This window comes from Dromaius novaehollandiae, chromosome 7, assembly GCF_036370855.1.
Source record: "Dromaius novaehollandiae isolate bDroNov1 chromosome 7, bDroNov1.hap1, whole genome shotgun sequence".
Taxonomy (NCBI): Eukaryota; Metazoa; Chordata; class Aves; order Casuariiformes; family Dromaiidae; genus Dromaius; species Dromaius novaehollandiae.
The window spans coordinates 40687528-40702731 of NC_088104.1; the positions used below are offsets into that span (position 1 = coordinate 40687528).

The 15204-nt window shown below is 43.5% G+C and overlaps 1 protein-coding gene across 4 annotated transcripts in view; it reads right to left on the bottom strand.

Annotated features, from left to right (window-relative positions):
- The window catches only part of ERBB4 (erb-b2 receptor tyrosine kinase 4), a 574745-nt gene that overhangs the window by 18579 nt on the left and 540962 nt on the right, over positions 1-15204 (bottom strand). For all 4 annotated transcript variants that reach the window (XM_064515342.1, XM_064515340.1, XM_064515343.1 and 1 more), the window contains exons 23-25: positions 14926-15072; positions 12224-12321; positions 9444-9614 (exon numbers count right to left, since the gene is read on the bottom strand). In XM_064515342.1, the coding sequence (XP_064371412.1) occupies positions 9444-9614; positions 12224-12321; positions 14926-15072 (416 nt within the window). The remainder of the gene's footprint in view (positions 1-9443; positions 9615-12223; positions 12322-14925; positions 15073-15204) is intronic.

Sequence of the window (15204 nt, forward strand, 5' to 3'; positions counted from 1 at the left end):
AAGTGCTCTGCCGTAGCCCCCTCTCCCACTCCTGGCTGGGAATAAAAGCCGTCTCCTGCTGTGGTGGGTTAAAAATCCTCCCTGGAAACCCCTGTCCTCCAGACCTGGGAAACCTCTGTCCTTCCACCTCTCAGAAAGGACGGCAAACAGGCTTCAGCTGGCACAATACTGAATTTGATATGAGCTCGACAGAGGAATAAAGATGCCAGAATTCCTTCTCCCTATTTATTTTATATTAATGTAAAGTGAGTGTCAAACAGGCAGCAGAGCCAAAGAGAGACAGCTTGCATGTGTCTATCCTTCTCTTTCAATCGCTTTGACTCCCATATCCTTCCTGTCACCCGTGACTAGTTTTCTGTCACTCCTTTTTTAATACACAGTCCAAGACGCTTTACAGTAAACGGCACCTTCTAACACTCGGCCAATTCCCCCCAGTTCAGAAGAGATGACATACAATTTCCTAGCTATTCTCGCAATTCCCTGGGGTGGCGAAGGGTCAAGGTGCTGCTCCCGCGCTGCAGCATCTGCCAAACCACCGGAGCACCGGCAGCTCCTCTTCCCCGAGCTCCGACCCCCCCCAGAGGGAACTCTGAAAAAGGACGGGGAAGGGGACAAAAACCACAACATGGCCATGATTTGTGATTGTGACATGGCAGAGAGAAAAAAAAAAAAAAAGCACAAAAGAAAGTTGATGAGCAGCACTCGAAGCAGCAGCCCCCTCCGACGCCGTGCACCACGTCGCCATCTTCCCCGCTCTGTTTTATACAGTAATCAAAGGATATTCTGAGCCTCTCAAAATGCCATCAGCCCTCATTGAGAATGAAATAGAGCACATCTCCACTGAAGACTTTACAGCAGTAATCATTACAGCACGCTGCCCTGAACAGGGAGCTCTTACAGACAAAGATGGGTTTTAAAAATAAAATAAAAAAGCCTTCCCAAAATCTGAATAGAAACTTGATGATAATCTCCCAATTTTATTATGCAAGGGGGAAAAGAAACCCATAATTGTGCACTCTTGGTCTCTTCTAGCAAAGAATAGGCTTCTTGATGAAATGCTGAGTTGATTTAGAGCAGGGCTGAAGCTCTGGTGGCAATAATACCCTAAAAGAAATAACCATCCAACTGATTTGGATAAAATAATCATTTTTTAACATTCTAAATCTAAACTTCAGCTGCGCTCCCTCCCACTTCTCCCCACCACATCTTTGGAGAGTCTTTTTATAGCTCTGCTACCCTTTTTTTTCCCTTCCCAACATCCCCTCGCCCCCCAGCCACAGCATTTAACAAGGGCAGACGTTACAGTGGTTAACAAAAGGCAGTGGAGGCTGCGTTGGCTTTCTCCCCCCCAAGTGTATGTTTAGAGACGGCTGCACTTGGCCGAGGATGCTGGCGAGCCCCCCGGCACGGTGCGTGCTAGGCGCCCGCCGGGACCCCCACCGCCGCGGCAGCCCCGGCCGGCCAGGGCACCCCGGGGCAAAGCCTCGGAGCACTGCCAGGTGCCTTCCTCAACCACTATCCCTTGCGTTTTCAGATGGGCTTATTTTAGTAAAATCATGAAAAATGATTCCACGGAAACTGGCATTTTTCGCTAGCAGTTTCTGTTTTACAGCCAGTCGCTCAAGGAAAAACTTGCCCCAGCTCTCGTAATTATTTCCTGACTCTTAGTCTGTTTCTTCCATCTACTGAATTATGCAGAGTTGTTTAGCTTGCTTTTTTCCAAGAATGCCTCATCAGTGCAGCGTGGAAATATTTATTACTTACTTTCTTTATATCTATTGACTTTTTTCTTTTCAGGAGAGAAAAGAAAGTGGATCAGCTGTGAGCTCTCTTGACTGTTAACACAACCAGCAGCTATTCATGGATTAAACAGATGCTGCTTGATTTTAAACCAGTTTATACTAAAGCTTGATAAATTTACATGTCATACGTCAAGGTTCGATGCAATATACAGCTACGGTCTCTTCCACCGATCCCTCTTTCTTTGCTGGGAGGGTTAACCCATAGTAGCTCTTACCAGGGAGCACTGTGACCTGGTGTTTTGCTTTTAAATAGATCTTAAATTTGTAGAAAGGATATGTTCAAACCCAACTGCCATAAAAAAAACTTTCAGAAAGTCTCATTAAATCTGCATGACTAGATTCAAGAACCTGAATGTGATGGAAAACAGCTGACATGTTAAAAAATTCTTGTTTTAAGGACTTGGCTGGCAAAAGCATGAGGCAATTTAGCAAGTTGGTCCTGATAATCTTATTCAGGCGGAGAAGGGCTTAGTCCTTGAGAAACACCACTGATTTCAGTCGGCCCAGTTACAAAGCGAGAGACTAACTGCCATAAAGCACTTTCAAAGACTACTCTGTCAAGAGTTGAGTATCACATATTCTGTTTGAGTCCTACGTCTGAATTTTCTTCCTTTTTCCTCTGGCAAACTTAGCACATTTGAAGAAGGTATTTCAATACCCATATTCTAAATATATATATTTTGTGAGAAGCTTTCCTTTTTATGTAATTATTAAAACTGATTTTTTTTCCATCTAATGTATTTTACAGTGTATTTTTTTTGTGTGTTTATTCTTTCTACGTTGTTCACCCTGAGCAATGAAATTAGCCTGGCTGGTACCAGTCTGGGATCTCTTCCTGCTTCTCATGGACAAGAAGCAGCTTTGTGCTATCCACTTTTCCAACAAAGCCTAAAAGCAGACACACCTTGTGGAGCATTTCCCAGAAGAAACCGTTGCAGTAGGAAGAACACCTGGGACTGCTGGCTAGACACCGACCAAGCCCTAACAGCTACTCACAACTTCCCCGTGCGAAACGCAGAGCACAACGAACAGGCGGCTCCCACCCCCAACGCGTCACTAAAACTGAAGGGAGCAGAAAAAGAGAATTTAAAACCCTGAAAGGGAGCTTGGGGGAACTTCCAGAAGTACTCTGAGGTCTGACTGTAGCAGCTGTAGTATCTGCTGCTCTGTTAAACAGGACTCAACTAGGAAAATCCACAAAGTGTTATGTAACGAAAGGCATACAGAGCAGAGGCATGAAAAGTTTGAGTATTCCTAACTAGTCAAGCAGTTTTTGAAGAAGCAAGAGAGCTAATGGGGAGATGCTGTCAGCATAATCTTCTGAAATGTTCCCAAGCCCTTTGATACAATGTCTAATTAACTCACAACTTCATCTGTTCTGGCATGGGAGATTTCATTGCAACGCTTGCACAGGGAAGCAACGGGGACCAGCAGAAAGGAGAAAGAATGACTACTAAGGTTTTCAGATAATTTTTGATCACCTTTTGATTATAAGAAGGAAGAATTAATGAAATGGGACAGCAAATTAAAAAACTGACTTACAGACTGCAGTAACAAGCGTCAAATTCAAGGAAAGTTTTGGTCGTGTTAGTTTTGGGAAGATACTGCAAAAGCAGAGAGGTGCCAAACAACACAAACCGACCCAAATAAGGAGGAGACATAAACACCGTTCTGCTTTAACAACGAGCAAGTACAAGTGGTACTATCCTGCTTAGCTCCCTGAGCGCGAAACATTTCTGATAACTGGCAGCTCCTTCACCAAGCACAAAAAAGGTGCGTGGCGGACGGTAATGGGATCCAAACCCTACTTCAGCGTCAGCATAACTGCCCAGCGAGACTTTTCTAAGCTGCGATGTGTTCGCCATCCAAAATGATAAAATCAAGACAGTCTTTCCAAAAGAAAAACTCCAGCTCAAACAGAATTTCTGCACTTGATGCAGATATTAAGAGACAAGAGTCTCTGGCTATGTTATGCCAGAAAGGTAGTCGAAACGCTTGCAACGGCCCCATCTAGCCTTAGTATCTCTTCCCACAATTTATCTTTGGGATGAAGTAAGGTTTGAGTGCTGGCAGCCCCACGTGGCCTGCAGAGAGAGCCAGCTCCGAGAGCTTTGGCAGCAACGATTACCTTCCTTTACTTGCAGAGAAAGCAGCAGGGACCAGGAGGGCAGAGGAAGCTGATTGCTACTAAAGCCCTGGACACGAGGAGCACCACGACACTCCTGATTCCCTCCTGCCTTCTCCTTGGCCGAGAGGGAAGCATGCTCTAACCCGCTGCGGTTTTCCCCACCGGCAACGGCAATACCGCATCCTGGTGCCGCGGTGCGGGCCGGCCCCGGGAAGTGCCCCTCCGACTGCCTCCCTCCAGCGCTAACCGAGCACGGCAGTGCTTGCTGCTCCCCACCCTCCCAGGCTGCTGTATTTCAATACGTAAAAGAGGCCGCATTAGACCTCAGATCTGATCTTCTACCGCTAGAGCACTACGGGCACCTAAGAAATTCATCTCTGTTGCTTAAGAGCCTAATTAAAGTCACTTAATTCTGGTAGCGATCTCATGAGGTAAACAGTCCCCACTGCCCACGATGAGCTTTGGAAGGAAAGCTGCCACGTCTGTCTGAAATGGATCTAAAAACCACTTAAGACCTTCTCCTTTGCAATTCTGTAATTTTAAAATGCCTACTTTCTAAATTTAGAAATCAAAACAAATTAATCATAGAGATAAGTTCTTTCCCAGCTTCTCTCTGGAATGATTGTTTTATATACAGACATAGACAGATATTCAACCATGAAATATTTCCAGGCCTACTTCTGCGCCAGAGCAGTCCGAATGATATACCAGAACCCGCTTAGGCAAATGAAACCTGGCTTTTGGGGTACCAGGTCCTCTGTTAGCTCATCAGCACAATCTCCCTGGACATATGCATTAGACTCCTTTCCTAAAAACCTAGCGTGGTATTGAATTGCAGAGTTGGCAGGTGTTTCAATAATATATAGTATACAGAATAAAATTACAGGGACAGCATCAGTGAGTAATAAGCAGCATAGTTTTCAGTGGGAATTAGCCAAGGATTTAGAGCAAAAAGGTATCATGGAGTACACAGAGTGCTTTCTGTGTTAGTATTATCTCTGCGCACACAGGACCGTACTCGTTACAAATACCTGAATGAATCACCTAATGGCGGCAAATGTAGGACATTTGAGCACTAGCTGAAGTCCTGCACTCATGGAAACACTGCCAAGGACTCAGCTTATCTCTCAGAAGCACAGAGCTTCTGAAACTCCATATTTCTAGAATATTTCTAGACAACGGAATATAAAAGCTGGAAAAAGCCAAAGAGCTGAAATTGCAGCTGAGGAGTCCAGCTGCAATGAGAACTCAGTTTAGCTTAGGAGGTAGTTTTTATTTAAAAACCGCATCAGTCTCAGGATGGACTTTGTAACAGAGGGCCCTGCTAAGGACTAGGGCATGCCCAGGCTTCAGCTCCTGGCAGTGCTGGTCCCAAAGACTCGCTCGTGCGAAGCCAGCGTGGGCGTGATGGGACTGCTGAAGCTGCGCCTGAGCCTTGCACCTTCAGCAAATCTCAGTAATCCCGGGAGGAAGAAAGATGTGACACTGTCTGGGGGGGGGGAGCTGGAAACCTCCCAGCAGTGTTCCCACCTCCCAGTGTCCTTCCTGCGGGCTGTAGGTCTCTGCTATTAACTCATATCCAAATAGCTGCAACACTCGCATAAAACTGCCAGTGCAGCAGGCCCGGAGAAGGAGTACAACAGCATGCCGTTATGTAACGGGCTCCTTCTTTACTGAAACTACAATCAGAATAACTAAGATGGGAAACACAGTGTCTTTGAAGCTTCTGGTCTCTGAAAAAGACATGACAATCATGTAGCTCTCATCTGTGCATTGTACTTGACCAAACTGCCTGGCAATCTCCCCATAAAATTTTATTTGCTGGGAGCAGTGAACACAGACTGCCTAAGCGGTATCAGTTCATTTGGCATTTATGCTAGCAGCAGCACCATAATGAGCTTGCGCAGTATTAATATTCACTAGACCAAACAAGCACAAATCACAAACTATCCAAAGGAAATCCCCCAAAAGACAGAATCAGATAACCCGCACACAGAGAGCTCCGACGGCTTTTAGGTGCTGTGGGATACCTGTAGCTGACATCCCTCTGAACTCAACTAGGTATGGCAGACGCAATGTTGCCTTAAAGAAGATACTGTGCATTTTGTTTCAAATCAACATGAATCTTCACTGGAAGAGTAGTTAATGCACCAAGAACCTGCTTGCTTTAGAAAAATAACAGACTTAAGCTAATCTGAGACACTGGACAAGCCTCAAAGTTATAAAGGTTAATAATCCTATCACGAGGCAGGAGTCAGTCTCCAATGACTCCCAGAGCTGCTATTAGAAGTCAGCTAGATGTTCATCAGCAACTTCCTCACCTATCTTCTCTTCTGCCCTTAAAAATGACTCCTCTATAAAGAGGCTCCTGCAACAAAGAAAAGCACCATAAAGACGGAAGGGGTCCAAAAACATGGGGCTTAACAGCTCGTGCAACAGGCAGCATGGTGCAAGCTCCGGTCCGCCAGCTGCCCTCTCTGAGGTTACTGGGTCAGGAGACTCGGCACAGTCTGAAAACTTTTGGCAAAGAGTAATACCAGATTTGTTTAAGTGCCAGATAGCTGTATGATGCCAGAGGAAAATTCCCACCAGTGGGGAGTTACTGAAAGAAGGATGCAGAGTTGCTACTGTCATTAAATTGAACCGCGAAGCTCCCACTGACTTCAGTGGTACGAGATCACAGCCTCACACCAAGACGGAAATTGTGCGCTGCGGCGAGGAGACATCACATCAAGCACGTGATGGAGCCTCTCCGTGGGGCAAAAATAAAGGCCCGGGCTCCCTTGCTGCAGCTCTGCAGACTTCAAGGGGATCGTGTGCGCACAAGCAGCTGCGACACTGGGGTTTAAAGTTGGGCAAAGACTGTGAGAAAGTTACTTGAATTTTTACATGCTAGTAATAAAAAACTTCTGTGTTTGCTTTCCATGAATATTCCAGTGACTGTGTTGGCTGCCCAAACAGCACATTTTAAATAACTCTTTCAGAATATTTACTCTAGGATTTTTGTTGGAATTAATTCCCTGAGCTCCAGCTGACTTCCCTGCTCAGCTGGCTCTGAAGACAGAGGGCAAATGGCGCTGTTGAAAAGGCAGGTATGTTCTCCTATTCAACCCTTCTCCTTTAAATTTGCCCTAGTGTTTCCATCATAAATACGGGTTTGAGATGAATCTAGCAAACCTGAAGGGTCTGACTCTGCTCTCTCAACCCTATGTTGGTGTAAGTGGTAGAACTCCACTGTGTAAAACTAAGTTACACCGATTTACATCAGTGTGAATATGAGCAGCTTCAAAGGTAACTGTTGTTGTTTCCTTCTTTTCTCAGAAGTTGGCAGCAAAGAAAACAGAACCTCTCCAGAGACAGCTAGGAGTAAAATTAACTTATTTCAGATCAGCATCAACACTAAAAATTAACTCTTGTGGCCATAAAGAGGAAGCTTATCACTTATTGCTAAATAATGCATTATTCCTCCCTTGAAGGCTCAGGAATACAGAGCACTGGAAAGGATAGGGGAAAACGCTACATCCTTATTCTCCATCACACTGTCTTCCAGTGATGCAGGAAAAAAGCTACATGAATCCCACTCAGCCAGTGGGACCACAACCCAGCCTTTTCCAAAGACTTTTCTAATCCCACTGGAATCCCAGCGTCAAAGAATATTGATACTGTCATGGTTCACTTGCACGGGACTCCTCACTTCACTGTGCCTGCCTTCCCCGAAAAAGGGGGCTCAAAGTCAGAGGCACTCGTGGATATAAGTTTCAGGTCACTTTTTTTATCTGGATCATTTATGAGCTATGGCAAAAGGCACTGCGGAAGAGCTGGGAGCAGTATTTCAGCTCAATTGCTAAACTTAAAGAAAACAAAATCAGAGAAACAAAACTGTTTGCATGAACTGAAGACTTTAGGGAATCAAAGAATCTACATGTTTTTGTATGGGGTCATCTCAAAAAGTGTTTTTTTTTTCCTAAGTCACTAGCCTCTTTAAAAAAAAATGCAAAGGCACTATTTTAAAAACAAAACTACAGGTCTACTAGTTCAAATCTATGCAGGTGTTTCCTAGATTTCCTGTGGCTCCAGGAAAGCTGTTTTGTTCTGTTTTCTAGACTAGCCAGGTGATGGTGAGAAGATCGGCATAAGCAGAACGGGGTTTCAGTGACATATTTTAAATTAATTCTTGTATTTGTCTCCTTGCCTTTAAAAATAGTAGTAATTTCCCTATAGATTGATTGCATATCATCTAAGATTAGTGTATCACCATACTCAGGAAAGGTAAAGAATTTCTTGCAGAGTAAGGTCAGAGCATAAATATTCACCTGGCTTCAGCACTCTTTGCTCCTTCACTCACCTTGTCCCTGCCACTCAGTATACTCAGTTCAGGCCAGGGTGTGAATTTGGAACTATCCAGATTAAGCAGAAATGTCCAAAAGATTTCTGAACCAACAGGAATAAATACCAAAAGCTGATTGAGACTGCGCTTAGTATTTAAAACATGACTTTCTGCTAAAAGGAGTGTATGGAGGAAAGAACCAACAAACATCGAAACTGCCAGGAGGACAAAGCCAGGCGCAGCAACAGGCCAAGGTCAGGGCTCCAGGCAGGCAGCTCGGGGATGCAAAGGGATCGAGGCAAGCTGAGCTGTCTGCTGCAGGGCTTCTGCAGCACCGTGGGTGACGCATTTAGGACAGGATCCATTTCAGCAGACCTCGTGCACCAGGTCCGAGCCTGCTGCTGGAGCTGTCAGCAGTCAGACAGAAAAAGGCACCTCCAGAAGGTGACTTATCTCACCCTAAATGTCCAAGGCAGGCAGCAATAATCACCCACTGGAAGCAGCCACCTTCCTCCAAAGACATGAAATGAAGTGCAGATGAAGAGCTTATATTATATCCCTATCTTTTGTCTGGTTAGGATTACATGAACTGAATTCCACATAAATCTTCTCTGTGCCTCAGTTCTCCCTGTAAAATGAACAGCATTTCCTTCCCTGACAGGGACGGTGCAAAGATAAACACGCTAAAAACTGTGACGTGCTCAACCAAAACACATGCTCGTGAAGGAAGGCTGTGAAAGCATCGCACGTAAATGGGTAAAGGGTCTGAAATCTGGCTCGAGGCACAAAAGCAGCATTATCTATATATTCCAGCTGCCCTCAGTTACATCAGTGCCAACCCCGGCCAGATAACTGGATTGCAGGGACGGGAGAATCAGAGCAGTGTACTCTGGCCATGATGGTGCACGACGGAGAAACAACACTGCCTGACTTGACAAGCCTCAGCTGTGCGTTCAGGACAGGCAGGTCAAGTCAAGCCTTTGCTCGCTCAAGGCCGAGCCATGAATTTACAATTCACTGAAGCACAACAAACAGGGAACCCAGTGACATCATCTCCATCGTCGCTCTCCTTACAACAGGAGCTTGTCCTTTCCGAGGCAGCTTGGGCCTGTGTTTGATTAGTGTACTTCAATTGCTACCTGCGCTTTTATAATAACCAGTATTTTCTGTCAGAACTTGCTCTTACCCTGTTGGAATCAATTCTTGTCCTAGAAGTGTAGATGGGAGGAGGGATGTTGAAGGCTTGAGGAACAAGATACTCTTCAGCATCCATCATATCTTCCAGGTCTTCTTCATCAAGAAGGTTTTGGAAGAACTTGCTGTCATTTGGGCTTGGGAGCTTCATACGATCGTCTCCCTAAATAGGTTATGTGGAGAGAGGAAAACAGTGAAAAGATGGATTAATTTCCCAACTGGGAGCTTCAGCCTTCTTCATGTCCTGGCAGGCAGGCTGCAGGGACCTCACATGCTGCTTTGATTGTTCTAAAGCACCACATCCACATCATTTGTTTTGATTTTTTTTTTTACTAGGAATACGATGACAGAAAGGGAATAACTGCATAAATCAAGCAAAGTCATTTTTGGCATTCTTGTGATTGAGCTTTTATTCTTTCTTCTCCCTTTTTCCCACACAAGCTCAGTTTCTGACCCCAGCTCTGTCACAGCCTGATATATTTTGTGAAATATCTCAGCTATTCAGGCGTACATAGGGGGAAAACAACATGGAAGCTGCTGGGTCTGGGAATTTGCTTTATTTTCATTTGTGTTTTTAGGGACTCAGGGGCTAAATTTCCCTCTTATCCATATGGAAGGCTCTGCAGAATGTAACAGTGCTGAAAGCGATAAAAATCAAACCAGATAACAATAAACAACAACAAGGATTAATATTTTTATTTAAAAAGCACCTACAAGGTGGCAGTGCAAGTCAGAGCTGCACTTTCCTCAGCACCAGAAAATGTCAGAAAAGGCAGCCAATGCCTCAAACACCTAACAGCCTGTAGAAATGATGCTAAACTTAACTGTATGGAGAAAGAACAGCACCCTACTCCTCAAGAATTATCATGCCGCATGCCATATATATTTATATAGGTATACATACATATATACATATATATACACACACATATACATATACATATATATAGCATGTGCACAGGCCAGTTTACAACCTTGGCAACAAGTCTGTCATTCATCATTGTCTATGGGGGGAATGGGGGAGTCATAGCAGCAGAGATGTCAGTGCAATGGAGTTGGCCTGGTTTCTCTTAGAGAAGCATGTGGCCTATATTGACAACTAGGATCCCTGGAGAAGTAGTCTCCCAGGATGAAATACTTACCAGACTACATAACAGGGAAGGGGAGGGGAGGGAAAGGGAGGGAAGAGAAAGAGGCATTTGGAACAGGGAAAGATGTCCTAATGGAGTCAGTTAACCAGACTGATTTGTCTGGAATCACTTTTATCAGATGACCTTACATTTCAACTCAGTAGGGAACACTGCAAGAGAAATTCTACATTCAGCATGATTCCTCTTGACTAGTATTTTACTTCTTAAATATACTTTACTTCTCCTTAAGCTGTAGGACAGCCATGTATTTTCACACTGTGCAATACACCGTGTAGGCTAGCACATCCACGCACTGAAGTGAAACATCATACAGTGACAGTAGCGCTAGTACCAGAAGCAGTAAGGACACACGAAAGCGGCAGAAACTGCACCTAGGAAGTCTTCTATTAGTGCAAAGCTAAGGACCAGCTGGAGATATCTCTGCATTGTACTCCATGATGTGGGGCAGATGTAGCATAACGGTATCAGTCTCTGGATCAAACTAATACCATGCTTTGGCCTCTGGTGTTTCAAGATCGCCTTACTTATTTTAGTTTTCTTTCATTTCCATCTGCAGTGCTCACATACTGGGACCACCTAAGGACCTTACCAAATGATGGATTCATTTTTTGTGGCCTGAGTCTCAGTTACAGCTCCAGAGCTTAGAAGCATGGCCTGTTTTTCCCAAAGGAGTCAAGCATTACGGTATCACATTCTTTGAATGAAAACTTTCTGGGCGAATGGAGTGGGCAAAGTGAGAAAATTCTCCCAATTTCTGCTTTTCAGATGGGGGAGAATCTGACAGAAATTACATTTTGAGAAAGGATGCCAAAAGGGGCATCCCTGAAACTCTAACTTTAAACTCTTAGCTTTTCTGGTGGTTATCACTAACAAAATATTAACTGTGAAACTCCCTGTACCCACATAAACAACTTCAGGCTAGTGCAGAATGTAGCAGCTAAAGAAACAAAATCTCCACAGATGCCTGTGCTCAGGGTATATACAGCTTTAGCTGGAGGTGGGCAATAGCTATTGCTCTACTAGTATTTCCAGGGTGCCACAGTGACGCTTTGGGTCTATCGCAGAGACTGTGAAGCACTGCAGGCTGTACAGAGCCTACGCAGTGCGTAAGGTGAATAGAGGGAGAAGTTCCTCTCTAGCATTAGGGAGGCAGCAACGTCACTCAACTCCCTGTCTTCTGAGAAACTTCTATGTTTTGACTATGCAAAAACCTTTCTTATGACTTGGACAGCACAGGGAGGAGTCTCTTCAGGATGCTCCCTTTTGATTAGCCCAAGCAATGACAGAACCAGTCAAGCCCTTGGTCTAACGTAGGTCCACTGACGGACAGACCTCGTCCCTAATTTCAGTAGAGGATGCAAATATTCAGCAGCTTACAAAGCCAGGCCATGTATACGTGCTCATAAATACAGGCTGAAGAGGTGAATTTCAGGTGCTTTTTTATTTTTCAAATAATTACACTGGCCATTCTACTTCATTATTTCACAGTACTACAGCCACTGTGCTTGCTGTGTTTTGTCAAGCTACTCTCGAACTTTGGAGGATCAAAGGCAGCCCTCTCAACAGTGGGCTTTGGCAGACAGAATTCAATTTTTTTCGCCAATGTTGCAGAGTTGCTTACCTGAATAACCAGGTATCTTTGAGGGTCTCGAGCCATTCTAGAAAATTCAGCAGCCAGCTCCTTGAATTTAGGCCGACTGTCAGCATCAATCATCCAGCCTGGGGAGAGATCAGAGACAAGAAAGAAAATAGTTAATTGTCAAGGAGCTAAAGCATGCAATTTGTAAAAATGCACAAGTTTGAAGTGAAAAGATGTCCTTGATAGTTCTGGCCTAGAGAAAAGATGAAATAAGGAGTCCAGGAAAACAGGGAAGGAATCTGTGGTGCATCTAAAATGGAAAACATCTGGTCTTGGTCAGAGGAGACTGGATGTTGCACACTGCATGAACCTCTTATTAACTTGCTTTGAGCTCCTGTTCCCCATTCCCAAAACAGTGACAGTAACAATGCCTTGTAACTTTTCTGTGTCTTGCTTACTGGTTCAGATATCAACTCTGACTGTCTTTTATTATAGATCTATCTAATATAATTAATCCCTGATCTCATCATTACTAAGTTACTAGTAAAAATAGTTTTTAACTAATCTACTAGTCCACTGCAGCTCAGATTATAAAGAGTTGTTCAACAGATCTGCAAGATCACAAACCTGCCATCCTGGCTTTCAGGTAATTCTGCATTAATGTGTCTGCATCGTTAACACAGACCAGACACAAAGCATCAGATACTATTTTAATTATACCGGGGTGCTGCTTTGGTTCTTCATTCTCCAAGAAAAGTTCATTAGGAACAACAGTCCTCGATCCCTGTTAATGTTTTCTGCAAAACAAGCAAGTAGTACAGGCTCTCACCACCAGCGACTAGTTTATCTCAGTGTCAGCCTCTTCTAATGGAAGATTCTATCAGCCGCTTCCCCAAAACATGTTCTCCTCTGCCAGGGAGGCTAAATGAAGCAGGCCTTATCTCCTTCACTCTGTTTAACTGAAAAAGTGGCCAATGCAGAAGGAACAAAGCCACCAGAGCTTATAAAGAACTTCACACAAATGTTACAGGACTAAACGTGTATGTCTAGCCATGACTTTCCTTCTTCCGGAATACCCAAGCTGCTAGCACCAGCTTTTGCTCCCTGAGGATTGCCCCATACCCATTAGAACTGCCACAGCTTGAATATTTTTGCACTCAATCAACATGAACCCTGCGCACTTCAGACAAATTCTGTATCTCCTTGCACTTATGTGTTACAAGGTCCATGATAATCTAAGTGCCCCTTCCTCTTTACTTTCCAGATCTGCCAGAGCACATTAAGACTAATTGTTGTGAACCTGGTTTTGCAACATTTATTTGTAAATAACAGAAGAGAGGTATACCATCTCCTTGCTGAAATCACCAAGACATGGCTTAAATATTAGTTGGCTTCAGTAAGACTCACAGAATTGTCTTTAGTGTTGGAATGGAACTGTAAAGAGAACTGATCTATTAAAAACTTCTACTGATTTTTTTCAAGGTAACATTTGAGACAATTATATGTCAGCTGTCTTGGTATCAACATGTGAGAATAACAGATAGTTGATATTGAAAACCAAATCCTTCAATACATCCCTACCTCAATTGTTGGTAGTAATTCCAGGGGGGTTGCAGGCACCAGACAGTTTTGGGGATTCAAATCTTGCTTGTTTCTGGTATACGCAGCCTGAAGTACCTTAAGCCAGGTTGAAAAGCCCTCCACAGTACCGTGCTTAAGGGCCTGACAGAGTCATGATATTCCCTAATCTCTGAACTAACCTGAGACTAGCTCTTTTTAGCATATTGCCAGTTCTCTATTGTCTTAAATTTCTGCATGCATCCAAAACCAAACAAGCTAGGATTATACACGTGGTGTTCACACTTTCCACCACTACTAAGCAGTGCAGTCCTCAATATGTCAACAGAGGGTTGGGGTAGAAGAGATGAAATCCTCCAGTTTTATCTTCTTTCTTCCAGTGTTTTTGTGTACAAAGCAAAAGGGAGAGGCCCCTATCAGATGGATGAGATGCCTGTATGTTAATCTCACTTAAATTAAGTCAGAAACACCAGAGAGATGTTCCTAATTCTTTTTAAATTAGAAGTCTAGCCTTGGAGGATACAGTCACTAGTGTGGGTATCTTGGAGATAAAAGGGTAGGAAAAAAACATGAGCAAACTGTTTTCCTTTTTTGCCTAAGTAAAAATACCCATAAATTACTGCACTGGACTAAGAATGACAAAAAAATTCCTCCTGTCTGTTGAGTTTCTTATATTAATGTAATGTTGCTTTTTATTATTACTATTGCAATTATCAATACTGTTATTAACAATAAAACGTTTATGCTTTCTTTCCTCAATATTTGGAACCGGCATTTCTCCTCACAACCTTCACTGGCTGACTATCTGTGTACCATAATTATGTTTAATACTATCTTTTTTAACATCAAAATCAATTGTCATGGAAATGACAAGGGTTTACAATAACAATCATACAATTTTGACTTCACAGCAAGAATGTGAGATACCATCTGACAGTAATAAGAAGCTGAGCTAACTCAACCCTTCATGGCTAAATTCATATCTTTTGCAATTGCAAAAAATATGCACGCAGTGTTTCAATGTAATTTACAGAATGTGAGGAAGCTTTTGTTTTGAAACAGCGTGCACTATTACTCGGCACTGTCAGAGACTGTAGATGTAAATGGTCTAAAATAGTATTCATATAGCGCTGAGTATGGGGATATTAAAAGCTACAATTACTTACATTTCACCATCACCATATAAACATCAATAGTGCAGATGGGAGGTTGGGGCAACCGCTCGCCCTTCTCTAAGAGGTCAGGAATCTCGCGAGTCGGGATTCCATCGTATGGCTTTCCACCAAAGGTCATCAGCTCCCAGATAGTGACTCCTAGAGAAAAAAAAGAAAAATCGTTAAGACTTAAGGTCATGCTTTTCAAATTCCTTAGAAATTTCTTATAGGCCTGTATTGTGGCTCAGCTCTGGACCAAAATATGATCACCAATCTCTTTTTCAGACCAAA